The 26,493-nt window shown below is 46.9% G+C and overlaps 1 protein-coding gene across 12 annotated transcripts; it reads left to right on the forward strand.

The window, feature by feature from the left end:
- Positions 1 to 849: 849 nt before the first annotated feature.
- FAM118B (family with sequence similarity 118 member B) lies at positions 850 to 26,464 on the forward strand. 12 transcript variants are annotated; one of them, XM_053270066.1, is made up of 10 exons: positions 850 to 1,005; positions 2,973 to 3,152; positions 4,995 to 5,044; positions 12,998 to 13,081; positions 14,367 to 14,619; positions 15,687 to 15,914; positions 21,535 to 21,663; positions 22,816 to 23,101; positions 24,830 to 24,886; positions 26,176 to 26,464. In XM_053270066.1, the coding sequence occupies exons 4-10, from the start codon at positions 13,005 to 13,007 to the stop codon at positions 26,280 to 26,282; spliced, it is 1,137 nt and encodes a 378-aa protein (XP_053126041.1). In that variant the 5' UTR covers positions 850 to 1,005; positions 2,973 to 3,152; positions 4,995 to 5,044; positions 12,998 to 13,004; the 3' UTR covers positions 26,283 to 26,464. The 12 variants fall into 12 exon arrangements, 11 of the variants coding, with proteins under 11 accessions (XP_053126041.1, XP_053126043.1, XP_053126046.1 ...); XM_053270068.1 differs by lacking the exon at positions 2,973 to 3,152 and adding an exon at positions 3,619 to 3,705; XM_053270071.1 differs by lacking the exon at positions 2,973 to 3,152 and adding an exon at positions 3,619 to 3,695 and having other exon boundaries at positions 12,961 to 13,081.
- The last annotated feature ends 29 nt before the right edge of the window (positions 26,465 to 26,493 follow it).

Below are 26,493 nucleotides of genomic sequence, written 5' to 3' on the forward strand. Positions count from 1 at the left end.
TGGCCACTTTGATTAAGATCTAGTTATTCTGGTCAGAAAAAAGAGAACTCAGATTTTTAAAAGATCTTATTGGCCTGGTAGTTTGGTTTGAAAAGGCAGTATATAACGACAATGGATATCCATTGCATCAATTAATTGTTAATTGATCTGATGTTTGAAATGATTTTAATTGTAAACTACCTAGAGATGCAAGTGTTGGGCAGTATAGAAGTATTTTAAATAAATAAATAAATAAATAAATATCCCTATAAAAGTTACCATAAAGCAGAACACATGCTGTCATTTTTATCATTAATAGAAGGGCAAAGACACTCAACATATGGTGTTTTATGATCCTGGCTTATGACAATGCTGCACGGTAGGTAGTCCACTGTCCAATAGTGGTGTGTGGTGTGTGTGTCTCAAGTTGCAAGTACATTTTCCGAAAACAGCAGCACAGTCCAGTGTTGTAATGCTCTTCGGAAAATCATCTCCCCTCCCCACCCGCATTTTTAAACAGCTGTTAGGGTTGAAAAATGCTGCAATATGGTAATTCCCTCCCTAGCACTTTTTCTCAGTGGCTATTTTGGGCTTTTAGGTGGAGGAGGGAAAATACACCATACAAAAGAAGCCTCAAGTCGCAGTGCTTGTAATTCTAGATAAACTGTCACCCACTCCCAATCCAAACTCAATGCTACATGCTGCTCCAATCCCTGTCATTTTTTAAAAATTATAAATATGCATTGCTCTAGATCGCCTTTCTACCAAATGCACCCAAGGCGGAGTAACTTTCACGCAGGCGCGCTCGATTCCATGCCCTAGCACAAAAAAGAGATTGGCACCCCAAGAGCGCCCTTACTTCCGCTTCCGCCCAGCGAGAAGCAAGCAAGTAGTGCGGAAGGGAAGCAGTGAAGGAAGGGACTTTCTAGCCCTGCCTGTCCGTGGCAAGGCGGAGAGAGATGAAATTGCTTCCTGCCTGCTCTTGCTTTGCTTTGCTGCTGTCGCCGATTGCATTGGCTCTGCCAGGTAAGTCCTTTGCCTTCCCAGCGCGGCAGCGGAATTCGCTAGTGCGGGTGATCCCAGCCCTGCTTTTTCCTTCCCAGGCTCTGAGCGGGGGCTGGAGATGCCTTTGCAAAGGCTTCTGCTCTGCGGCAACGCTGGTGCTCGCCTTCTGCTTCTGCTGCCGCGGCAATGTTGTAGCCCGGTCTGCTAGATCGCAGTGCTCGCTTGTCCTTTCCCTGGAGGACCAAAATCGTTTTCAGGGTGTGTTTAGGGAGGCTAATGGTGCTAGAGACTCCTGCCTGCAACCTTGGAGAAGCCACTGCCAGTCTGTGTGGACAATACTGAGCTAGGTAGACCAAGGGTCTGACTCGGTATATGGCAGCTTCCTATGTAACTAACGCCCCCATCCTAAGCATGTTTTCTCAGAAGGAAGGCCCCCCCCTTCACACACCCCCCCCCCCCAGCTTTTTCCAGGTTAAAAAGAAAGAAAGATAGTTTTATTGAATCACAAACTGCACTCCAGTTAAAGGGCCACACAAGTCTCTCTGATTTTCCTGCAACAAACTAGGACAGCCACCCTTGGGGTGTGTGGGGGCTGTGACTTCTAGTATGTGTGCTTAAGGCTGCTCTCCCTGAACCTGTTTAAATCTGAAAAACTGTTCTGTGAGATATTTTGTGAGATACCAACATTGCTCCCCAAATGGTGCGAGCTCTGCTCCCCAGGGGCTGCCACTTGTGAGAAAGAAGCGCTCTGTGTATTCTCAGGGGCTCCATTGAAACCGCCTTTGAGAATTCTGTGTCGTTGCTTTTCCAGTGCAACCACCTCCGCAAGGAATTGGTACTGTTGTTTTAGACAAAGGAGGAAAGAGCTGCCAACTTCTGGCTGTAACCAAGAAGGTGTCCTTTGATTACTTTGTGGACAGAAGGACAAATGGAAGACTCGTTTACTTATGCCAAGTGCTGCTGGTCCCAAGCCTAAATTGCTGCTGCAGATTTGGAAGGGATCCAAGAAGATGTAAAATCCAGTCCTTGAGCATCAAGGCAGGATTTGCAATATCTGTGAAGCTGTGGGCCAAATATGGGTAGCATTGGCTCCCTGGCCTGCAGTTGCTGACCTAGAGGGACACTAAATGTGTGCTGGGGAGGACCATTCCACTTGTGGCATTCCACTTTTGGGGATAGAGATGGGGGCCGATCCATTACTTGCCTGTCCTTCCAAGTGGCCGTTGGTGAAGCTACTGATTGATCAGGGATTCCATGAAAATGTAAAAGGAGATTCCACCCCTTTTCTGTGCAGCTTGTTCTACAGCTAAGCCACTCTTATACTTAAGAATGTCTTCCTTTCTTGACAAATCCTCTGTAGTTTCAAAACTGGATGGTGAGCAGCACAAAAATGCAAGGTTTCTTTCTACTCCCCCTACATACCACATCCATTCTCCAAAAGAACATGGAGATCTGTTGACTGCTACATTACACCCATGTTGTCCATTTAATACTAACATAGTTCTCCCTGCAGAAGACCAGATGGAGAGGTGGTGGAACATAGGAAGTGGCCCTATACTGAGTTAGACCCTTGGTCCATCTAGCTCAGTATTTTCTTGACAGACTGGCAGCAGCTTCTCCAAGGCTGCAGGCAGGAATCTCTCTCAGCCCTATCTTGGGGATGCTGCCAGGGAGGGAACTTGAATCTTTCAGCTCTTCCCAGAGCAGCTCCATCCCCTGTGGGGAATACTTTACAGTGCTCACACTTCTAGTCTCCCATTCATATGCAACCAGGGCAGACCCTGCTTAGCTAACGGGACAAGTCATGTTTGCTGCCACAAGACCAGCTCTCTTGGAGATAGGCCAGTTAACATTCCTACCCGCTAGGCCAGTGAGATTCACTATTTTTCAAGTGGGGAGCACTTTGGTGAAGAAACAAAAAACAAAACTTTGGTGTGAGAGCCATTCCCCACTATGCTGACCTATGCGCAGAACTGTACTTTTCTCAGCCCCTTTCAGAGAGATGGAGCCCTCTCTTAAGAACTCTGTGGGGAAAGCATGGAAGGATGAGATGCCCCACCCGTCCGTGCATGCCTTCCAAGATGGTGCAAGGACTCAAGAGGGTTCAGTTCCCCTTAAGGGAGCAACCCCTGGACCTGGGCAAAGCGCAGCACTGCACGGTGTGAAAGGTAATCTCCACTTGTTCCCAGGGGGACCTTGTAGAGTATTTTGCTTTGGCCGAAGCTTCACACCGGCCCAAGAAACAATTAGTCACATGGTCGCTCTTGGGGTTGACAGGGGCTGCCACAGCGCAGCACCCCCCCCCCCCGGGTTTCCCACAACGACTACTGAGCTAGGCCTTCAATGTGACACACACAATTAATTTAGATTCATGTGAACAGCTGGGCTAGTAACATTTGTGGACTTTTTGAAGCCAGGATCACTCGTGCGTCTTCCCCATAAGTAAGTCCGTTGTCTGGTAATGTGTGTTCTATATGGCACAGCAATTAGTAGGGCTTCAGGGAGAAGCAAGATGCCCTGTGAAAATGGGCAAAGAGCCTTATTTTGGTCTGTCGCTCGTGGCTCCCATCCGTAGGCCAGGGGAGCAAAGTCATTTCATTTCACAGAAATTTTTCATTCGTTTTCTTCCTTCAGGGCATGTGTGCCTGAGAAGGCCTTGCTCTTCTCGGAAGGGAGACTTCTGGACTGAAATAGTGCTTCCTGCTTCTGAAGTACGATTTGGTCTGTTGAATACATCCTTCTTTGTGTTTTCAGTCCTGCATGTGCTTTGGTTTTTTTCTCCCTCTAATGCAGGAAGTAGGAAGATGTAATAAGGAAAGTGTTAGTCAGCACAAGGAGGGTTGTATTTCTTGGTTTGTCACAAGATTTTTCTGGTTGGTCCTGCATTTAAGACAATCTTCTTCCTCCTCCTCCTCTCTTCGGTGTTAATGGAGACTCTTCAGCAATTGCCTGTATTCCACTCTCAAACAATGACAGTGAGAGAGTGGGTGTAGCATCATGATTCAGAGCATGAGTTATGAGCTGGAAGTTGCTCCAGATCAAATCTCAGCCTGGTCCTTGTATGACTTAGGCCAGCTACTCCCTCTGAGTCTGTGCTGTGTCGGCTTGTAATGGGGACTCTGACCTCTTGTAAGAATGACAGAATGTCAATTTCTGAACATTCTAGCTGGCGACTGTCCTAGCTGTGTCGAGTTCCTGTCTGCACCATCACCTGTTTAAAGACATCTTCGTTGATAAATTGTATGAGTTATTATAGATCGGTTTAGTCTGCATCTGTTTACAGGTGCATAAAACAATAGTTTTGAATAAAAAGTATAACTTTTTGTTTTTAGAGTATGCATTTATGTATTCAGAATATAGATTCACAGGTTGGGTCAGGATGCTTACCTTACAAAAGGGGTTCCCAACCTTGCATCCCTTGATGCTGTTGGGTGACAACTCCCAACATCCCCAGCCACAATGGGAGTTGTCGGTCAACAACATCTGGGGACTCAAGTTTGAGAATTCCTGCCCTAAGGGGAATATCTTACAGAAGACAACACTTGCATGTAGTCACCCATCCAAATCAAACCAGGGCAGACCCTGCTAAGCGAAGGAGACAATTCATGCTTGCTATCACAAGACCAGCTCTCCTCCCTTCATCTACCAGCCCTGCTACTTCCTGAATAACATTAGAACAGTCCATCCACACAATAATTTTTGTGCCTAAATGTGTTCAGGAATGCATAAAAAATGTTCTAAAAAATCCTGCCCACAGACTTACAATACAAAATTATTATTATTATTATCCCAGGGACGGGATGGAGATAGAGACTGTATTTTGCTTTTAATCAAAGAATTGTGTTGTCTGAAATTGTGGCTTTTTCTTTTAAGGTGGGTCCTGTGTTTCGGGGATGGGGTGGAGATGGCCTATGGTTTGTCTCACTTTGCTGTGATTATTTTTTGAAAAGTGAACGTTAGGCAGAGCTTTCAGGATGCTGACCCATTTGAAATCTTTTTTTCTGATCTAGTTTAACACCGGCTTCATCTGCCTGTGAGGACCGCTTCTCCTCCTAGAAAGGTAAAGAATAAAAGATGCATATTGTGACTTGCAAAAAAGTGAGAAAGAAGTCTGTAGTGAAAGGAGATGGAGTGTCCAGTTTGGGGGAAAGCAAATCAAATTTATTTGCTTGGCCATCTTGAAGGCCCCCCCCCCCCCAACCTCTATATAACATTTTAATGATGGTTTCTCCTTGTGTTGTGATTGCAGCTTCAGGGTCCCTTGCATCTAGAAAGAGTAACACATTGTTCATGAAATAATGATGTCGTCTCATTTTAAAAAACCAAGGATAGCTCTTCTCTTCTAACCTAAGAGAAGTGCATTAGTAAATAAAGAAGCAATATTGCCAGCTCACAGTCTGGTAAACTTTCCCTCATTCCTCCATAACCCATTTCAAGTATTACTAGCCAGATGATAAACAGAGAGTCCTCTAAGAAGCTTTGAGAGAAGTGAGGTTCAGAATGTTTCACTAATAGCGATTCCACAGGTGATCGTGAAAGAATAAACAGCATACATCTCTACCACTTTTCAGAAGAGAAAACAAAAATATGTAAATGTCAGGCAGACTGGGTGTTAACAATGCTTCCCTATACCATTCTATTATGTTTATCAGAGAGCAAATAAATTTGTCTACATGCTGCTAACTGAGCATAATGGATGTGGTTTTCTCCACTGTAATAACATTGTTTTGGAGATTTAATAATGTTCCACGTGGAGATTTTACTGGGGGGAAATAGCCACTTTATGGTTGGTGAAAGCCATAAAGTTGTCCTGAACTTTCTGCACAACCACTTTTCTGTTCAATAATTGCATGTTTGTTTCTTATTGTTGTATATAGCCCCTACATTAGAGCTGTACCAGTTTTGTGTAGAAGCCAGCAATTTTGGTGGAACAGAATTTTCCCCTTAGATTGTGTGAATATTCCCCTTTCTTTTATTTATCTTGTTCAGCACCATTCTGCTGCTGGTTTCTCTTTCCTGGATTGCTCACAGCCTGCTTTGTGGTTCAGGATAGTTCAAACCTCTTCTTTTCTTGCCTTTTTAAATCTGAAAATTTGTAAATACTTTTGTTGCATTTTCTGAATTCAGAGCTTACTTACATGCTTATCTGATACTGTCCTGATGAATTTTCTTTTTAAAATTAAGGCTGCAATCCTTGACAGCTCTATGTACATGCAGGGTAGAAGCATTTGCACAGCTGGAGATGTTTCAAAAGTTTTTGTCGCAGCTGATCACCCTGCAGAAGAGACACGCTGCCTTTCTGTTTAGAACTGGCTTACCTCTTCTGCTGAGTGATTGGCCAGCTTGAAAACCTTGGTAAACACCTCTGACTGCACAGTTGCTTTCCCCCTTATAATATAGTTGTCTAGGATTGTGACAGAACACTGCATTGCCTAGGGATCAGACCCCAACTCCCTCCCTCAAAGATAAGTTCTAAAGTAAATGGCCTTTGGAATCTTTCTCTCTCTCTGTTCCAGATGGTTGAATGTTGCATTGTTATATCTTCCTAAGATAAGTTGCTTCCAAGACTGGCTGCTTCTTCATCCATGTTTTCTTTATTTGCAGGATGTCTAGACTGCATTTCAACATTTAGGCTCAAAATATAGTTCTCCATGCATTTTAGCTGAGCTTCTTGAATTCATTTAAAATTTATTTATTTATTTGACATATTTTAATATCACCCACAACTCATGCGTCTGGGTGGTTTACAACAAACAAACAAAGTTTAAAAATCAGTTAAAATAAATGACAACAAAAATTTAAACAAAACAAAGCAAATGATACAGCAAAAGTTAAACCACTATAAAAATTCAAACCTTAAAACATTTTAAACCATGTTAAAACTATTAAAACAATATTTAGTTAAAAGCCTGGGTGAATAGATGCATCTTTAAAGACTTCTTAAAAGTTGACAGAGATAGGGAGGCTCTTATTTCAGCAGGGAGCACGTTCCAAAGCTTTGGGGCAGCAGCAGAGAAGGCTCGTCCCCAAGTAGCCACCAGACGAGCCAGTGGCAACTGCAGACGGACCTCTCCTGATGATTTCAATGGGTGGTGGGGTTCATGATGAAGAAGACTTTCTCTTAAATACCCAGGGCCCAAGACGTTTAGGGCTTTATAGATTATAACCAGCACCTTGTATTTTGCCCGGGAACTTATCGGCAGCCAGTGTAGCTCTTTCAATACAGGGGTAACATGGTCTCTTCAAGATGACCCAGAAACCAACCTGGCTGCCGCATTCTGGACCAATTGTAGTTTCTGGACTATACACAAGGGCAGCCCCACATAGAGCGCATTGCAGTAATCCAGTCTGGAGGTTACCAGCATGTATACCACTGTTCTGAGGTCATTGGAAAATGGATCTTCTGTGAGCCTCCTGCACAAAAAATTGAATAGAGATTGCTCCTTAGCTGGGTCTGGTAGACTGTGTCTATTATTTGTATTTTAGTCGCTGTAGCTCTCTTGGGATCCATGTGCCGCGAAGCGTACACTATCCGTCTCTTTATGGTTATGGGTTTTTAATTGCTCGAACTGTGAGATTATGTTTGGGCGAATTCACTCTACTTGTGTGCGCCTTCTCTGGATATTCAGTACTATTTCCTCGTTTATATTGGTTTCCAGGCCAGTTACGCCCTCTTCCAAATCGGCTTCGCTTCTGATAAGATGGATGGTGTAGCTGACAGATCGGGTCCTCTTCCTTCTGGTTGTACCCTCCATTATTTTAAAGCCTATCCAGTCAAATCAAACCCCCACTTCCCTTCAAAATTTTAACAGTCAAACTCTTCTCCCTCCCAAACCAAACTGTAGAACAGGAGCTGTGAACACTTGACCCCTACGCTGCTGCTGCTGCTTCTTTTTTTACGCAGAATAAATGCATATGGAATTCAGAAATCTGTAATGCAAAAAGGGGAGGTCCCGGCCTCATTCCTTCACGGAAGCCACTCCCCCTCTCCTGACACTGATCCCCTGCAACTGTTATATAGGGTTATTTTGCCTCTGAGGCTGGAGGTGGCCTATAGCCACCAGGCTAGTAGCCCTTGCTAGACCTGTCCTCCATGAATTTGTCTAAGCCCCTTTTAAAGCCATCCAGGTAAATGGTCTTCACCACATCCCGTGGCAGAGAACTGCATAGGTTAATTACACATGCTGTGCTGTGAAAAAGTCCTTTCTTTTCTCGCTCCTAAACCTCCTGTCAATCATGGAAGTTCCCTGGTTCCAGTGTTTTTGTGAGAGAGGGAGAAAAATATCTCTCTCTCTCTCTCTCTCTCTCTCTCTCTCTCTCTCTCTCTCTCCCTCTCCATGGTGCATAATTTTGTAGACCTCTATCATGTACACCTTCCTGGGGATAATGGTGCATTTACTTGCCACATTTGTTTCCGTCCTCCAAGGAATGACGGCTGGAAAGCAGGGGGTTTATCTCCCTCTTATCCTCACAAGTATGCTGTGAGGTAATTCAGGATGAGAGAGCGTGACTTGCTCAAGGCTATCCAGCGGGCTTCACGGCGGAAGAAGAGTTTAAAATCCAGTTCTCGCTAGCCAGACCTTGCACACTCCGTCTCCCGGTTGTTCTGCTTCACGGTGGCTCCTTCCCTTTAACTTGCCTGAACCTGAGATTTGTCTGTGAGTTGGAAGGATGAAACGGAAGCTGAAGCAGCCTGGGAGAGAATGAGGAAAGTGTTGGCAGAATCTAGGGCCCTTTGTCGCCTTTCTCATTCAGATTGGGGAGTGTCATCATGGACCTAAGATCTCCTCTCCAGGAGGAGAACTGGTCTCATGGTAAAGTTGTTGTGCCCTCAAGTTGGTGTCGACTCCTGGCGCCCACAGAGCCCTGTGGTTTTCTTTGGTAGAATACAGGAGGGGTTTACCATTGCCGCCTCCCGTGCAGTAGATGATGCCTTTCAGCATCTTCCTATATTGCTGCTGCCCGATAGAGGTGTTCCCCATTGTGTGGGAAACATACCAGCGGAGATTCGAACCAGCAACCTCTTGCTCACTAGGCAAGTCATTTCCCTGCTGCATGAATTGTCTCCTTTGCTAATAGGGCCTACCTGGGTTTGCATTTGAATGGGAGACTACATGTGAGCATTGTCAGGTAGTCCCCAGGGCAGGGGTCGGCAACCCTGACTGTCTAGCTGTTGCTGAACTACAACTCCCATCATGCCCAGCTGCAATTAAAGGGGCCATATTTCAGTGGTATTGCAGGTCCCAGGTACATCCCCCTTGCATCTCCAGGTAGAGTTGGGAGAGATTCCTGTGCCCAAAGCTTCAGAGAGCTGCTGCCAGACAGTGTCAATGATACTGAGCTAGATGGACCAATGGTCGGACTTGCTATAAGGCAGCTCCCTATGTTCCTCTGTTTGCACAAGTGGGTGAATTGGAGAATACTCATCCCAGCATCCTCTACCAAAGCCCACTGCAGCTAGGGATTCTGGGAGCTGTAGTCAACAGCATCTGGGATTCCCTCTTACAGGGAACACTGCCAGCAAATGCCATCTAGGAATGGCCTGAGATAATGAGCCATGGAATGGTACTGAAACATTCTGAAAGCCATTCACATGTGTAAGATGAAATTCCTAGATAGCAGCCCTGAGGTCTAGTGTAGACATAATGCTTAACTCTGGTTATTTGCAACCATAGTTTGTTGCCTTGTCCCTGGTTAAAATCCCAAATTTACAACAAAAGGGTGTTTTAGCTTTCCAAACTGATTGCTGCGCCCCTAAGACCTGCTTATTGCTTTCCCGGCAGGGAGGCTGGAGAGGAAAGGAGTGTTCCTTAACCATGGTTTCCATGCTACAGATGTGATTAACCATGGCTAATGCAAACCATGGTTTGCAAGCAATACTTCAAGCCATGGATTAACATACTGATTTTGCAGCCAATTTTTTCTGAACCATAAGTTAGGTATTCAGATGCAGTGCTTAAACCATGGTTACAGAAAACAAATCCTAGGTAAGCATTATGTCTGTGTAGGGTCCGAGAAAGCTTGCCTGTGCAATAAAAGCAAAGCAGCAAAAGAGATTTGATGGTATAAAGATTTGGTCCGACTCAGACCTGTGCAGTGTTCTCTCTAATTTTTTTCCATCTGTGTGTGGACCGAGTTTTGTTCGGGTGGCAGTATCAAGGCAGTGTGTGCACATGTGCATTCAGAGTGAGGCCTTCCTGATGCAACCTGAGCAGGATCTAAAATTAACTGAGCGGACATAAAAAACCTTATGTGCATGTGCACACCTTAGAGAGAACACTGGACCCCTAATCCATCTAGATCAGTATTCCTACACTGGCTGACAGCAGCACTCGAAGGTTTCAGGCTGGTGTCTTTCCCAGCCCTTCCTGGAGATGCTGTGAATCGAACTTGGGACCTTCTGCATGCAAAGCAGCCACTGATCTACGGCTCTATCCCCAATCTTCAAGATGACTTCAGTGAGTGGGAAATCCTGGGGAGGAGGAATAGGATAGGAAACCCTTTTTCATGAAGAGGTTGAGTTCTGTTTTTACAGGAAAACCTCGATATTTGCAGGGGTTCCGTTCCCGGCTAGTGTCGCAGATACCAAAACCGCAAATATTGAGGCATTTGGGACAATGCAAATCTGGGGGTTAGGTTCCTAAGGGTGGGGAAACGGCCCAAAACACACATACACAAAAGTGTGGTAAAGTGCCCTACCATGCTCCGCGGGTCCCCAGCAGTCCAGCAATGCCCCCCCACAAGAGACTGAAATCCATCTTTTCTTTTTAATTTGAGAAAAATCTGAGTTTTTAAAATATTTTCTCTGAAAAGGAGCCACAAAATGGCTCCTGAATACAAAATGGCAAAATGACCTCAGAGGTCATTTCCAGCCACTCCCGATACGTGGATTTAACCCTTTTAAAGCTGCCCCCCCCCTGCATATACCAAGGTTGGGTGCCTACTACCCGACTGTGGATACACGAATCCGTGGATGCTGGATCTGTGGATATCGAGTTTCTACTGTATTCCTTCTCTTTTGTTTTTGTTTTGTTCCTTTGTTGAATGCCTTCTGGCTGTAGCAGAGTAGTGACCTCCTTTCATGCTCCTTCTTGGTCAAGGATGTGTCCAGGTCTTGATGTAATTACAGTGCCTAGTTACCTGATTCAGGAGCTGCTTGCTCTCACGAGATCCGCTGCCTCATTCACTATGGAGAAAGCCACCGTTTCTCCCCTGGCACACAACTTGGAGTCTTAAGTTTCTTGACTCAGGATTTAAGAACCTCTTAACAGCAGTAATCCCTGGCTGAAAATAGTCTGTCTGTCTGCCAGGTGGCCAGATGCAAAGGAGAACAAGGCACTGGTGCTTGGCATGGATGTGCATAAGAGAGCATTTTGTTACAGGCCATAGGAACATAGGAAGCTGCCATATACTGAGTCAGACCTTTGGTCCATCTAGCTCAGTATTGTCTTCACAGACTGGCGGCGGCTTCTCCCAGGGTGCAGGCAGGAGTCTCTCTCAGCCCTATCTTGGAGATGCTGCCAGGAAGGGAACTTGGAACCTTCTGCTCTTCCCAGAGTGGCTCCATCCGCTGAGGGGAAGATCTTCCAGGGCTCACACTTCTAGTCTCCCATCCATATGCAACCAGAGTGGATCCTGCTTAGCTAAGAGGACAAGTCATGCTTGCTACCACAAGACCAGCTCTCCTCTATTCTAGGTCAGAACTATGACAGAATCCTGAGGTGATGCAAAGGACAACAGACTGCAGGTGGCGGGGCTCACATTTTTGCATGCTCCCCAATGGCAAAATCTCCCTGCAAGTAGAAAACTAGAACAGCAAGGAGCAGGCTGAGCCAGAAGTAGCAAGCTTGAATTGTCCCCTTTACTAAGCAGAATCCACATTGGTTTGCATTTGAATAGGAGACTGTGTGTGAGCACTGTGAGATATTTTCCTTGAGGAATGGGGCTGCTCTGGGAAGAGCATAGGTTCTAGGTTCCTTCCCTGGCATCTCCAGATAGGACAATATTTTTTTATTGAACCAACAAACTACCAAAGCTGGGAGAGACTCCTGCCTGCAATCTTGAAGAGCTGTTGCCAGTCTGTGTAGACAATACTGAGCTAGATGCACCCAAGGGTCTAACTCGGTATAATGCCGCTTCCTATATAAGGTTTTTTACTTACAGGGAAGTCTCCCACAACCCTATATGGGTTAGTGAAATATTCATTTATCTTGAGTGAAGTACTGATTGTGGTATTCATTTATAAGATTTGCATTGTATGCAAAAGAGTTCTTTATTATTCCGCATGAAATGTGACTGAACTGGTTATCAGACTAATTTTTATAGTTACTGTCTGAAGCAGGACTCAACCAGAGAGTTAAACAAATACTGATGAACTGGAACCAAACCCAAATGTTTAATGGTTAAGCTCCCCAGGACCTCCTTCCCACCAGAAACCATGGGTGGTCTTCCGGCACTGGACCAAATTGTTCCTGATCTGCCAGGCGTTTGATTCAGAATGTGTGTTGTTGCCTGTTGACTTTTATGTTCCAGTCCTTTCTGCTTATGTGCTTTGATTATTATTCATTTTTGTTGCTCTTCTTGCTTTTTGTTTTGATCTTTTGTTTGCATTGTGTGGTCTAAACTTCAGAGTTTGTGAGACCACCTCTTGGCCCCTTTGGAAGGCTGTTTAAGGCCTTTTGCATGCAGGAGGGCACAGGTTCAGTGCTTGGCAGCATCTCCAAGATAGGGCTGAGAGAGACTCCTGCCTGCAACCTTGGAGAAGCCGCTGTCAGTCTGTGTAGACAATACTGAGCGAAATGGATGTATGGGCTGAGTTGATTATAAGGCATCTTCCTGTGTTCCTATGAACTTAATCAGGATGCCAGCTGATGGGTTTAAATATTTGCTCTTCCTTGAAGAAGTTGTCTTGGTGAATTGAGTGACTTTATTCTTGTTTGAAATGCATACCTCCGCGACTTCTCTTTGTAATTTTAGATTTCACCCACCCACCCCGCTCTCTCTCTTTTTAAAGAAACTGCATGGCTTCTAATGTGAGCCTGAATCTGGCTAAAGAAACATTGTTGGAGGATGGAATGCCACCTGCAAAAAAACCCAGGTAAGGGTAATGATGCTGCACTCATTCTGTTCAGGCCTTATCGCACAGGGGAACCCAAACATGCTCCGTAGCCACGCCCCTTGGCTTTTGCCATGTACGGCATTTGCCTCTGCAGACCAGTGCTGTGCTTGGGGAGACCGGTGGGTGTGGCTAAAGAGCAGGGGTCAATCTGTGGCTACTCGTCGGAGGGCTATAGGCCACCTCCAGCCTCAGAGGCAGGATATCTCTGAATACCAGTTGCAGGGGGAGCAGCAGCAGGTGAGAGGGCATGTCCTCATCTCTTGCCTGTGGGCTTCCTTCCCTGGCATCTCCAAGATAGGGCTGGAAGAGATTCCTGCCTGCAGCCTTGGAGAAGCCGCTGCCAGTCTGGGTAGACAATACTGAGCGAGATGGACTAATGGTCTGACTCAGTAGAACGCAGCTACCTATGCTGCCGTGGTGCAGAATTTTTCTGTCACTTTTAACTATAGTTGCAGAAGGTGTGAGTGGTCCTTACATACATTTGGTACAAAACTGACTTGTCATTAAAACCGTGAAGTATCCCCAACCAGGCTGGATTTATTGTTGGGCCTACTAAGCTGTAGGATAGGGCCCCGGGCAAACTGAGACCTGCAATATAACTCTAGTTGTACAGAAGTTTGCAGATAATATGCCTTCCCTTTGGCCTTCATGGCATACCACTAGGTTTGTAAATATACAGGAGGCCCTTTTTTCATGGGCATTCTGGCCTATTACTGCAGAGACCGAAATGGTGTATAAAAAGATCTTAACTCTATGGGATTGAGAGCATTGGGTTCCTAAGTACACTGAAGTGTGCTAAAAATCACACACACACACCCTGAGGAGCAGAAGTAAGCACAACACCTTACTCTTCGGTGGTGTCCCATGAACCCCCAAATCCTCCAATTTTTTTGCCCTGCAATTGAAGAAATCAGGTCTCTATTGTCTGCCCGCAGATACACAGAACCATGGGTGGAGAACCCGTGAATAACTAGGGTCTCTGCAGTTTTCCCTCTAAGGCATGCATGTGCGTGCACCACACAAACTTTTTCTTTATGTCCGCTCAGTTAATTTTAGATCCCACTCAGGTTGAATCAGGAAGGCCCCACTTGGAATGCACGTGACTTGATACTGCCACCCAGAACAAAACTCACTCCGCCTACAGATGAGAAAGAAATTAGAGAAAACACTGGTCTCTTGTATGCGTCATCCATTTTTTACTGTAAATATCTCCATGCTGATAGAATCTAATATGTTATACACACACACCCTCAATTGATTTCAGGAAATTATTGCCGAGCCTGAAAACCAAGAAGCCGCAGGAGCTGGTGCTGGTGATTGGGACGGGCATAAGTGCGGCGGTAGCTCCTCAAGTGCCGGCCCTGAAGTCTTGGAAAGGGTTAATCCAGGCCCTGCTGGACGCTGCGATCGACTTTGACCTCCTTGAAGACGAGGAGAGGAAAAAGTTCCAGAAGTGTCTCCGCGAAGATAAGAACCTCATCCATGTCGCCCACGACCTTATCCAGAAACTGTCGCCAGTGAGTTGATGGCACGCAAAACGAATGGTTTGCAAACTTGAGAAACAATTAAGCCAGAGTACTACTACTATGAATAACCCCTTTTCAACAAAAGTTCCCAAAGCTGTTTACAGAGAAAGAAGAATGAATGAATGAATGAATGTATGTGTTTCCCTGTCCCCAAAGGGCTCACAATTTTAAAAAAGAAACATAAGATAGACATCAGCAGCAGCCACTGGAGGGATGCTGTGCTGGGGGTGGATAGGGCCAGTTGCTCTCCCCCTACTCAATAAAGGGAATCGCCACTTTCAAATGGTGCCTCTTTGCTCAGTTAGCAGACTAGACGATACTGAGCTAGATGGACCAGTGGTCTGACTCGGGATAAGGCAGTTCCCTGTGTGATGTTTGCCACGTCGAGCATCTGCACCACATGAGGTTTGAAAGTTGTGCCCCAGCATCCCTAAAACAATTCAAGACTATTCACAGGGTCTGATGTTGCAAGGGATTCTAGGGCACATCTCTGTGTTCACATGCTGCTTTGTGGGCCCGCCGAAAAACATATTGATGGCCCAGGCAACTACTTGTGCAGCTGGGCCATCTGTGCAGTGTTATGTGCAATCTCACGTTCATGCAGTTGTGCAGGAGCACTCATGTGCTAAATGCAAGAACTACCTTAGTGGAATTGCACAATTGATGCCCCCACCCCCAATGGCTGTGCAACTGTGCTCATGCAATGTTTGGTTTTAGATTAGCAGTGCTCTTGCACAGCTCCGTGAATAACCTGTAACATGGCGGAGTAGGCAAACCAGCCAGTTTATGGCTGGCAGAAATGGGACTCGAACTCGGGTTTCTCAGATCTGACAACAGGCATGTTTGCTCAGAAGCTCAGTCAGTGGGGTCCACTGGATTCAACCCTAACTGCTTCGGATTGCAGTTTGTTTCTCTTTGCTGGATCTCAGCAATGGCACTTTCCAGAACGTGGTGCTTCACTTGTCTCATGTCCTCTGCTGCAACAACAAAAAATTCTTTTTAGACAATAAAAACTGGAATAGGCTCTGACCTTGCTATGTTGTCCTCTCCTTCCACAGCGCACGAGCAACGTCCGCTCCACGTTCTTCAAAGATTGCTTGTATGAGGTCTTTGATGACCTGGAGTCGAAAATGGAAGATGCCGGCAAGCAGCTCCTTCAGTCTGTGCTCCATCTCATGGAGAACGGTGCTCTTGTGCTCACCACAAACTTTGACAACCTCCTGGAAATCTATGCGGCAGACCAAGGGAAGCAGCTTGAGTCTCTGGATCTCACTGATGAGAAAAAGGTAATTGAGCAGGCTTGTGCTCCTTCGTGGCAACCAATCCTGTGTGTGTGGTGTTTGTTTATTTTATTTATTTATTTATATTTTTTACATTTGATATCCTGCTCTTCCTCCAAGGAGCCCAGAGTGCTGTACATGGTTGGTTATATTTATCCTCACAACAACCCTGTGAGGTACCTTAGTCTGTGAGGTATGTGACTGGCCCAGAATTACTCAGTGAGTTTTGTGGCTGAATGGGGATTTGAACTCTGGTCTCCTCACTCCCTAGTCCAACATGCTAACCTAGGCCTGCTCAACTATGCTCCCCCCCCAGCTGTTTTTGGACTACAACTCCAAAAATTGCCAGCCACAGTGGCCAATAGCCAGGGCTTATGGGAGTTGTAGGCCAACATTTATAGAAGCGCCAAAGTTGAGCAGCCCTGCTCTAACCACTACACTACGCATTCAGATGTTGCTCAAAAATACTGAAAAGGGACATGTGACTTGTGGATCTTTTTCTCCGTACTTTTGATTAATGTTCAGTGTAGCAACATATGCACCTCCCATAGAAAATGCGCATATTATTTCTAGTGTTTCCTGGAAGCAGGATGTTCCAGGAGTGGATAGCCAGTCTTGCAAGCATGAATTGTTCCCTTTGCTAAGCAGGGTTTGCCTTGGTTTTCATTTGGATGGATGACTATATGTGAGCACTTTAAGATATTCCCCTTGATGGATGGGGCCGTAGCTCAGAGGTAGAGCATCTGGTTTGCGTGCAGAAGGTCCCAGGTTCAATTTCTGGGAGCATCTCCAGGTAGGACTGGGAGAGTCTCCTGCCTGAAACCTTGAAGAGCCGCTGCCAGTCAGTGTAGGCAATACTGAGCTAGATGGACCAATGGCCTGACTCGGTATAAGGCAGATTCCTATGTTGCTAGGATGCCTTGCTCATAAGTCCTGCATGATGCTAAAGGTTGCCCTTAATCATAGAGGCAGAGACACAATTACACTCCAACATGGGGACAGGTATTCCCTAGGAACTGCAGGTAGACCAATATAGCTCTCCCACCCCCAATATCTCTTGGATACTTTCCTCTGAAGCCGAAACTAGGAATTCCCAACGGTTGGATTACAACTCCCTTCGGCCCTTGTGGCCGGGAATGATGGGAGTTGTAGTCCCAACATCATCTGGGGATTCAGGGTTTGGAATCCTTGGTCCCGAGCTTCTGTACTCTGGTTAAGTCACCTTTCCAGCAGAGCCACTAAGCTGTAATTTGGCACGGCCCGGAGCCCTTTCTAAAGAGAGTTAATGGCCGAGATTGGCTTTGGCAGTGGAGCCCTGAGTCTCAATGGCATTCAGTGCTGCTTCTGTCTTCCATATTTATAATCGGGACAGGATTCTCTCTCCCTCCAGAAACGTTGCTGCAGTTTTACTTGGGCAAACTCCAGGGCTATTTATAGTGTGGATCGGTCCAAACCGAAGCAGTGATAGAGGAGAGAGTCTTATAAAGCGAAGCTGAGCGGCGCAAGCTGTGAGAAAGCTTATCCCTGCTTTTCAGCTTGCAGAAGCCGACACTCTTTCCGGCAGATCCTCCTTTGTTGGAATTGGCCGACTGCCTAGCTTGCTCCAAATGGCATGTAAACAGCAAGGGGAGTTATTCCTTGTGAGTTTCTTCTTGTTTTGTCTTTTTGTCTGCCTGTTTTTTTTTCACACGCATTCCTGGACTCTTGTTTCCTACGCGGCTCTTCAGTCTCACGATGGGAATAGATGTGGTGCAACATTCTTGGTCAGTGTAGAATAAGAAAGAACAAACGGGAGGAGATGATGAGCTGGGCCCGAATGAAATCTTAAACACTGTAAATCGTGGGTTGTGGTGGTGACGCTGATGGCAATGCCGGTTGAAGTGGATTTGGAAAGCTTGTGCCAAACCTAGTTTAGAAAAGGCTCCGAGGTTCACATTTTAAGAGCGGAGGGGGACTAAAGTATAGACTGGAAATAAACAGGTCTGTAGCCAGCCTAAAAGTTTTGGAGAGGGCCACCAACGAAGCTGGGGGTGGGGGGAGTTTTTCCACTGTAGTTTTTCTCCATCACATTACACTATGGCAGTTGGGAAATTATTTATTTGTAAAAAAATTTAAAAGGTGGGGGGGGGGACTGCAGAGAAATGCTAGGGGGGCAAGTCTGCCCTAGTGCCCCCCCTCCGCTAAAGGCCAATGGGAGAGAGAAGCTAATCAATAAAACCTGAATAGTTTCTTTTCCCTGTAATGTAAACTTGGAATTTAGTTTCTGCTTGCGACCAATGCTAATTGGTAAAAGCCAGAATGGTAGGTGTTTGTTCCAGAAATAGATATACCACCCTAACGGAACCAGTATTTGGTAGTAAAAAAATACATTAGGCCAGGGGATTCCAACCTGTGTTGTTGGACTACAACTCCCATCATCCCCAGCCGCAATGAATTGTAGCTGGGGATGATGGGAGTTGTAGTCCAGCAACATCTGGAGTGACACAGGTTGGGAATCCCTACGTTAGGCAAATGGGCCTCAATTTGCTCCCTTTATATTATTCATTCCACTTCAGAGATGGAGACTTTCTGAACAAAATTGTGGGCAAGGAATGGTTGAGTACATAAAGCCTGGAGATGATTGGCTGGTCGAGGAAGGGGACAGAAGTGGGGAGAAGGGTATGCAGTCGAACAAGGCACTAGAGAGCCTCTGCCCCTGAGTGACGGCCTCATCCCCAGAATCAACCCTCCTCTGCTAACTTGGTTTTTTGGAGGGTGGGACTGTAGCTCATGGTTAGAACATCTGCTTTTGCATGCTGAAGGTCCCCGGTTCAGTCCCTGGCAGCATCTCCAGCGAGGGCTGGGGAAAGACTTGTGCCTGAAATCCGGGAGAGCCATTCTCATGAAATACTGACCGAGGAAATGGTCTGACTCAGTATAAGGCAGCTACATAAGAACAGCCCCGCTGGATCAGGCCCAAGGCCCATCTAGTCCAGCATCCTGTTTCACACACAGGCCCACCAAATGCTGCTGGAAGCCACAGGCAGGAGTTGAGGACATGCCCTCTCTCCTGCTGTGACTCCCCTGCAACTGGTACTCAGAGGCATCCTGCCTTTGAGGCTGGAGGTGGCCTATAGCCCTCTGACTAGTAGCTGTTCATAGACCTCTCCTCCATGAAGTTATCCAAACTCCTCTTCAAGCCATCCCAGTTGTCGGCTGTCACCACATCTCATGGCAGATAATTCCACAAGTTGATTATGCGTTGTGTAAAAAATTACTTCTGTATGCTGGTCCTAGATTTCCCAGCAATCAGTTTCATGGGATGACCCCTGGTTCTAGTGTTGTGGGAGAGGGAGAAGAATTTCTCTCTATCCACTTTCTCCACACCATGCATGATTTTATAGACCTCTATCATGTCTCCCCACAGTTGTCTCTTTTTCTAAACTAAAAAGCCCCAGGTGTTGTAGCCTTGCCTCATAAGAAAGGTGCTCTAGGCCCCTGATCATCTGGTTTGCCCTCTTCTGCACCTTTTTCCAGTTCTACAATGTCCGTTTTTAGATGTGGTGACAACATCTATGTCCCTATGTTGGATCTACCAACATAGATCTACCTATGCCCCTGTGTTGGATCATTGCTTTTACAAGCTTTGAAGCTAAGCAGGATATTCAGTCATTTACGAGACAGGAAGCAAAAGCCATCTGCCGAGTATCCCTTCAAAGACATTTTACTGGGGCAAAAGGGCACGTTGCGCAGGCTCTTGCTGTGGCAGTTCCTCCTCCTGCAGACGCTGGAGCCAAACAGTCCCATGCCTGACCTGAGTGGGTCGCAGCTGGCGTCCCGGGCCTCACTCTGAGAACAGCCTTCCTCAGTGTATCCAACTGTGTGTGGCCAGCTCATTTGGTCCGAGAGGGTTAGAGAAATGCCTCCTGAGGCTTTGACTGCTTGCGGATGTGTGAGGTTTGTTTTCATTTGTAGACGCTGCACATTCCTTGGAGACAGGATCTGTAAACACGTTCAGAGAGTGCTGGATTTTTGGGACGTGGGACCGGGGCGGGGAGATGAAAACACTCCTGTTAGCGACGCATCCAGACTGCTCACCCTGCAGCCGAAGCCGATCCCTCTTAGAAACCAAAGGGACAAATACTTTGCAGTGAGCCCGGCTCATAAATTTTGGCAACTGGGACCAACTCAGGGGATGGATGCCTGTAGTGACTTTCGCTGTCTTCACCCCCTAAAGATGGAAAATAGTCCATGTTATTCAATAGCAGAACCCAGTGGGCACTGGGGCTCCAGGCACCACTCCCCGCCACTTGCCATTTATTTGTTTATTTATCTATTTGATTGATTGATTGATTGATTGATTTCTATACCACCCTTCCAAAAATGGCTCAGGGCGGTTTACACAGAGAAATAACAAACAAATAAGATGGCTCCCTGTCCCCAAAGGGCTCACAATCTAAAAAGAAACATAAGCTAGACACCAGCAAGAGTCACTGGAGGTCCTGTGCTGGGGGTGGATAGGGCCAGTTACTCTCTCCCTGCTAAATATAAGAGAATCACCACATTAAAAGGTGCCTCTTTGCCAAGTTAGCAGGGGTTTTTCCTCATATACCTGTTGTTTTGTAACCTTCCCCTTCCGGGGAGAAGAAATCTGTAGTTCTGGATTAACTTTGCATTTTGAAATAGGATGCTACATCTTTGGTTACGGGAACTATACCTTACCTGGAAAACAGGTGATATCACTGTTGCACTGACAACTTCCTGTGCGTTATCAGTTTTTCTTGATCCAGACATTTGGGGTAAAATGGCAGTCATTTTTGCACAGAGGATAGGGACGTGCACGGACAAGTTCAGTGCTCCCTTTCTGGAGCGCACAACCTGTTAGAGCTGGCGCCATTAAAAAAAACAAAAAACAGGTAAGGCACTCCTTCCCTGCTCACCCCCTTCCTGCTCGTCCCCCACCGGCACTCCATTTTGAAAGACGCATGGCGGTGCAGTGTTGCTCCCTGCAGCCCTGATTGGCGTCGGCCATTTGCGTGGGATGCTGACCGACGCCGATCAGGGCTGCGGGAAGGAATGCTGCGGCCCTGTGCGTCTTTCAAAATGGAGCACCAGCGGGGTGAAAGCAGTGGGGAGGGGGCCAGCAGGTCAGGAGCGCCTGACCTGCTCGCTTCAAGGCACCCCACAGGGCCGCTCCAGGGTGGGCACGAACTGGTTGAGCACATCCCTAACAGAGGAGAGGGTTAGGGTAACAAGGAGCAAATGCTTGCGCACTCTCAGTGGAGGACATTGAGGGGGATATGCCTTCGGAGGACCTTCCTGCCAATTTTCATTCCCTTTCCTCTGACAGCATCAATAAAACTTGATCGTCATTTTGGGGGGGTTAAAAAAAAAAAAAGCTTTTTACACGCCATTGGAAATTTTGGCCGCTGTCGGTCAGGACAACAAAAGCATGATAAGGCACTGAAAGTGGAGGTCTTGTGATGCTTCGCGCCTATTTTCCAGCTCTAGGGACTGTGGGTTGTTGTCGGCAATCACAATGAGCATCGTCCTCCCAGATGGCACCGGCTACTTCAGCTGGCTTGTGTACTAACGGAGGCCCCTGCGTTGGTTTTCTTTCTTTCTTTTTTCTAACAATCCTGTGTAGGTGCTAGAGTGGGCCCAGGAGAAGAGGAAACTCAGCGTCCTGCATATCCATGGAGTGTACACAAACCCCAGTGGAATTGTGCTCCATCCCGCTGGGTACCAGAATGTCCTCCGCAACACAGAAGTGATGGTGAGCTCGGCAGCCGTCTGGGTGCTGTGGCCTCTTGCTGAAGGAGGAACCCCTACCAGTAAAGCAGTAGGTGTGAGCTCCAGAGGCTTAAAGCCTAGCACTCGAGATGACCGCCCAGAGGTCAGGGATTGTGCCAGACTAGAGACAAGCACTCCAGGGCTGCTAAGGAGACCAGCACACTTGGCACACACACTTACTTGCCGGACTGCTCCTGCAACTCAGTTCAAGTATGTGTAACCCTCTTAGCATATTCTTCCGCTGCGAATCTGTTGGTCTCTAAACCAATGGTTCCCAACCAGGGTTCCTCCAGATGTTGCTGAACTACATCTCCCATCATTCCTACCTACAATTCATTATAGTGGGGGATCGTGGGAGTTGTCGTCCGGCAACATCTGGTGGAACCCTGGTCGGGAACCACTGGTCCAGACCATAAGAGAACTTAAGCCCAACCAATCCACGAAATACGGAGGCTGTTCTCACGAGTAGCCAAGCCTAAGGCAGCTCAGCCTGGTCTGACTCTAGGCTGCTCATGTGCAGCACCGGGATCGAGCCCAATCCCAGGGCTGCCCGCCCACCTAACCTGGCTTTTAACCCCAGCATTTTGCCACGGTGAAATGAACCTGTGGTTCGCTTAACCTCAGCAGACAATCATCTGGGCCAGGGCTTCTTCACCTTGGGCCCCCAGATGTTGTTGGACTACAACTCCCATCATCCTCAGCCACAAAGTCTATGTCTGGGGATGATGGGAGTTGTAGTCCAACAACATCTGGGGCCCAAGGTCTGACCTGGGCAATCACCTCCGGGTTAAAAGGCTTTCCCACTTCTGGCAGCAAGCCGTGTGTGTGTATGGGGGTGGAGAGTGACCTTTGTTGCTACAGCCTTTGTTGCTGCTCGTGTGGGTGCACAGACTACAGATGGTCAAGCTCATCTGTGGGGGAAGGCAGGCGAGCTTCCACAACTCCCATAATCCTCAGCCAAAGGCCATTGCAGCTTGGGATGCTGGGAGTTGTAGTCCACAAGATCTGGGAATCCCCCTTACGGGGAACGCTGTTGCTAGTCAACATCCCTGCTTCTTGTCGCAAGGAGGTAGCCTTTTGCTGATTTTTAAATCTAGAATTTCACAGCTTTTGCAACCAATTCCTTTCCCTCAAGCGGGAGATCCAGAAGCTGTATGAAACCAAATCATTCCTGTTCCTGGGCTGTGGCTGGACTGTGGATGATACCACCTTTCAAGCCCTCTTCCTAGAAGCTGTGAAGCACAAATCCGACCTGGAGCATTTTATGCTTGTGCGCCGAGGGGACGTGGACGAGTTTAAGAAGCTCCGGGAAAACATGCTGGACAAAGGGATTAAAGTGATCTCCTACGGGAACGAATACGCGGACTTGCCCGAATATTTTGAGAGGCTGGCAAATGAGATCTCCAGCCGGGGTCGAGCAGGTGAGAGAAATGCCAGCCCTGCTGGTGTTCCGGGTTTCTCTAGAGCCGGGATTCCCCAGCTTCAACACACAAAGCCACTACAGCTGGGGGTGAAGGAAGTTGTGGCCCACCAAGTGTTCCCTCTCAGAGGGATTCCCAGATGTTGCCGACTGCAACTCCCAGTAGCAGTGACCTTTTGGTTTGGGGATGCTGGGTGTTGTAGTCAGCAGCTAGGGATCCCTCTTCCAGGGAACACTGGCCCCAAAGATGGCTGCCTAGAAGGGGAAGAATGCATAAAGCAAGAATATGTACAAATACGAGTATTTATATACCACTTTTCAACCAAAGTTCTCAAAGCCGTTTACGTACATAAATTTAATAATTAATTAGATGGCAGCCTGTCCCCAAAGGGCTCACAGTCTAAAAAAGAAGCATAAGGCAGGCACCAGGAACAGCCACTGGAGGGATGCTGTGCTGGGGATGGATAGGGTCAGTTGCTCTCCCCCTGCTCCAGCAAGATAATCGCCACTTTTAAAAGGTGCCTCTTTGCTCAGGTAGCAGGGGTAAGTATATCTACTCTCCCTTTCTCTCTGTGATGGCCATACCAGGTTCTAATCCAATGTGGTTTTTATTTTTAAAAAAGTCCCCCATTTTCCCTTGGAAGGGGAAAAGGGTTTTCAAAGGTTCATGGATTTTATTTCATGATGTCCCACCTTTCTTCCACCGAAGAACTCAGGGTAGCTCAGTTAGGACACCAGACCTAGCCCTGCTTAGCTTCAGCACAGTGTCTGCACCATGGGCCTTCAGCCAGTTTAATGTAATGCCCAGGTCATTTGTGCATTTAAATCAGTGTAATGCAAGCTTCCCATCCTTCTGGTTTGGGAGATGTTCTTGAAAGTGTGTGTGTGTGTGTGTAGTGCCAGATAACTGGCTGCATACGATTCCCCACCCCCAAAATTGGAGCGTAATGGATGGAATACAGTTTCTAATTGTTAACTGATCTTGTTTTATTTTAATGTAAACCACCCCAAGCCATTTTTCAAAGGGTGGTCTAGAAATCGAATACATAAATAATACACTCCCTGCTGAAATAAGAGCCTCCTCATCTCTGACAACTCTTAAAAAGTGCTTAGACTTCTCTTCTCCCAAGCTTTTCAGTTTGACTGTGGTCTTAAATTGAAGGCTTTTATTTTGCTTTAACTTGTTTCGTATTCTTGTAAACTGCCCAGAGATGGAGCTTTGGGGCAGGAACAAATTTGAATAACAACTTCATTGTATCGGCCCCTCCCATGATAGTAAAACCAAACTCTGTTAGTAAAAATAACACAAGCTAAGCCAGAAGCAGAGAGAGCTTCTCATGAAGATCTGCTCAAACTAATACTGTGCATGCAAGGTACAGTATTGTTGCTAAGCTTTGCCCGCTTTAGCACCTATTTTGGGACTGTATAATGAACTGCCTATTGGGGATCAGAGATGCCTCCTGATGAACAAGGTCTTCCCAAGAACTCCTGTTGATACATCTCCAGGCTAATGAGCAAATGACTTCACCATTCCACAGCATTTTTTGGAAGTGGGCTCTGCTGTTCCATCATAGGGGGACACAACTTTGGCACACACAACTCTCTCTAGCTTCGAGGCAAGCATCGATACAGGATTCTCCTTTTACCTCCTCTGGATTTGAGGCCAGTAGTCGATCTGCCACCCTTGAATCACACTTTTTCTCTCCCCCCCACCCTTCCTGTTTGCCAGGTCCACCTTGGGAGGCACAGCTGAACGGCACAGCAGCGGCACACACTGATGCCAAAGGTATGGCGCTGACCTAATACATACAACTCACCAAGCCCAGTCTTGCTCACTAGCAGGCATAAGTCATTATGCACTCGTCGCATAATATGATGCACCAATTAGGCACTCACTCAATCTCGGACAAGAGCTCAGGACTTGGTATAGTGGAAGGTACCTTCCCGAAGGTGGGCGCTTCCTTCGTAAGCACTTTCCTGCTTCCAAATGGCATTGTGCAGGTTGCCTTTGCTGGGGCCATAGCAGAAGCTTGGAGGAGAAGGCAATGGCCTGTTCAAGGCTTTTTGTAAGAAACGTCCACGTCGTGCAAGGGTAGGAACAATACAATAAGGAGGCCATCGCTTGGGGGCAGAGCATCTGCTGTGCATGCAGAAGGTCCCAGGTTTGGGCCTGGCACCATCTCCAGGGACAGCTGGGAGAGACTCCTGCCAGTCAGTGTGGCCAATACTGAGCTAAATGGACCAAGGGTCTGGCTTCACATAAAGCCCTTCCCAATGTAATTTTGAATGTACCTTTTTAAACACCCCAGCCACCTCATGGCACAGCGAGGAAGCAACCAGTCCAGAGAGCAGGAGGCTGTTCGCTCAAATCCCCACTGGTGTGTTTCCCAGAGTACAGGAAACTCCTTTATCGGGCAGCAGCGATACAGGAAGGTGCTGAAAGGCATCGTCTCATACTGCACGGGAGATGTCAATAGTAAATCCCTCCTGTATGCTACCAAGAAAACCAGATGGCTCTGTGGTCACCAGAAGTTGACACCGACTCGATGGCACCACCTTTCCTCCCCCCCCCCCTTTTTGTCCAGAAACTGCAGCTTGTCAGCTCTCCCACCTTCTTAATTAGCTCTTAGTTACCCTCTGTAGTTATTTTAAGGATTTTGTTAGGCCAGGGTTTCTTAACCTTGGGCCCCCAGATGCTGTTGGACTACCCCTCCCAGAATCCCCAGCCACAAAGGCCATGTCTGGGGATTCTGGGAGTTGTAGTCCGACATCTGGGGGCCCGAGGTTAAGAAACCCGGTGTTAGGCTGTTTCCTGTTGCCTTCAGTTGCAAGGCCAGTGTCTACCTAGCTGTCTTAAACGCCGACACGATGTAGGAGGCGGGAGTTGAAGGCACATGGCATTCCATCAGAACAACACCGTGCAGGTTCGACAGGTGCATCCTCCCGCTGACCATTTAAGGCACGATGCTGGAAGCTCCCAGTAAAGCATGTGGCTCTCGAAATCTCATCAGGAGGGAAACTGCCGCATTACCTTCCACACAGCTGGTTCTTTAAGAGTACCTGGCTTCTTTCCAGCTGCTGCTCCAACATGTGACACGCAACTCCTTGACTTGATGCTGCCCTTCTTGGACACAGAGGCTCGCCTGCATCAATGTCGTTTGGTTTTGTATTTAAGGTTGTAGCTGCTGCAGGGAGATCCAGCCCCTCCCAGAGAGAGTCTGCTACTACTGCTTTTGTATTCTGTAATAATGGTTTCAACTGAAACATGAACTTTTTTTTAATGACTTGAAGTTCTAGTTTTCTAGTCCTTTCTTTATACAGTGTTTTTATATGTTTGAAGCTGTAATAAAAGGCTGTTCACTCATCTCAGGCTGGGGAGACTTATTAAGGACA

This window comes from Hemicordylus capensis, chromosome 8 (assembly GCF_027244095.1).
Source record: "Hemicordylus capensis ecotype Gifberg chromosome 8, rHemCap1.1.pri, whole genome shotgun sequence".
In the NCBI taxonomy this organism is placed as follows: domain Eukaryota; kingdom Metazoa; phylum Chordata; class Lepidosauria; order Squamata; family Cordylidae; genus Hemicordylus; species Hemicordylus capensis.

Bases quoted from the DNA above. Each gene is read 5' to 3' on its own strand.
- FAM118B (XM_053270066.1), top strand. From the start codon at position 13,005: ATGGCTTCTAATGTGAGCCTGAATCTGGCTAAAGAAACATTGTTGGAG. The intron at 15,915-21,534 runs GTAATTGAGCAG...AATCCTGTGTAG, and splicing joins ATCTCACTGATGAGAAAAAG to GTGCTAGAGTGGGCCCAGGA. The intron at 21,664-22,815 runs GTGAGCTCGGCA...CTTTCCCTCAAG, and splicing joins TCCGCAACACAGAAGTGATG to CGGGAGATCCAGAAGCTGTA.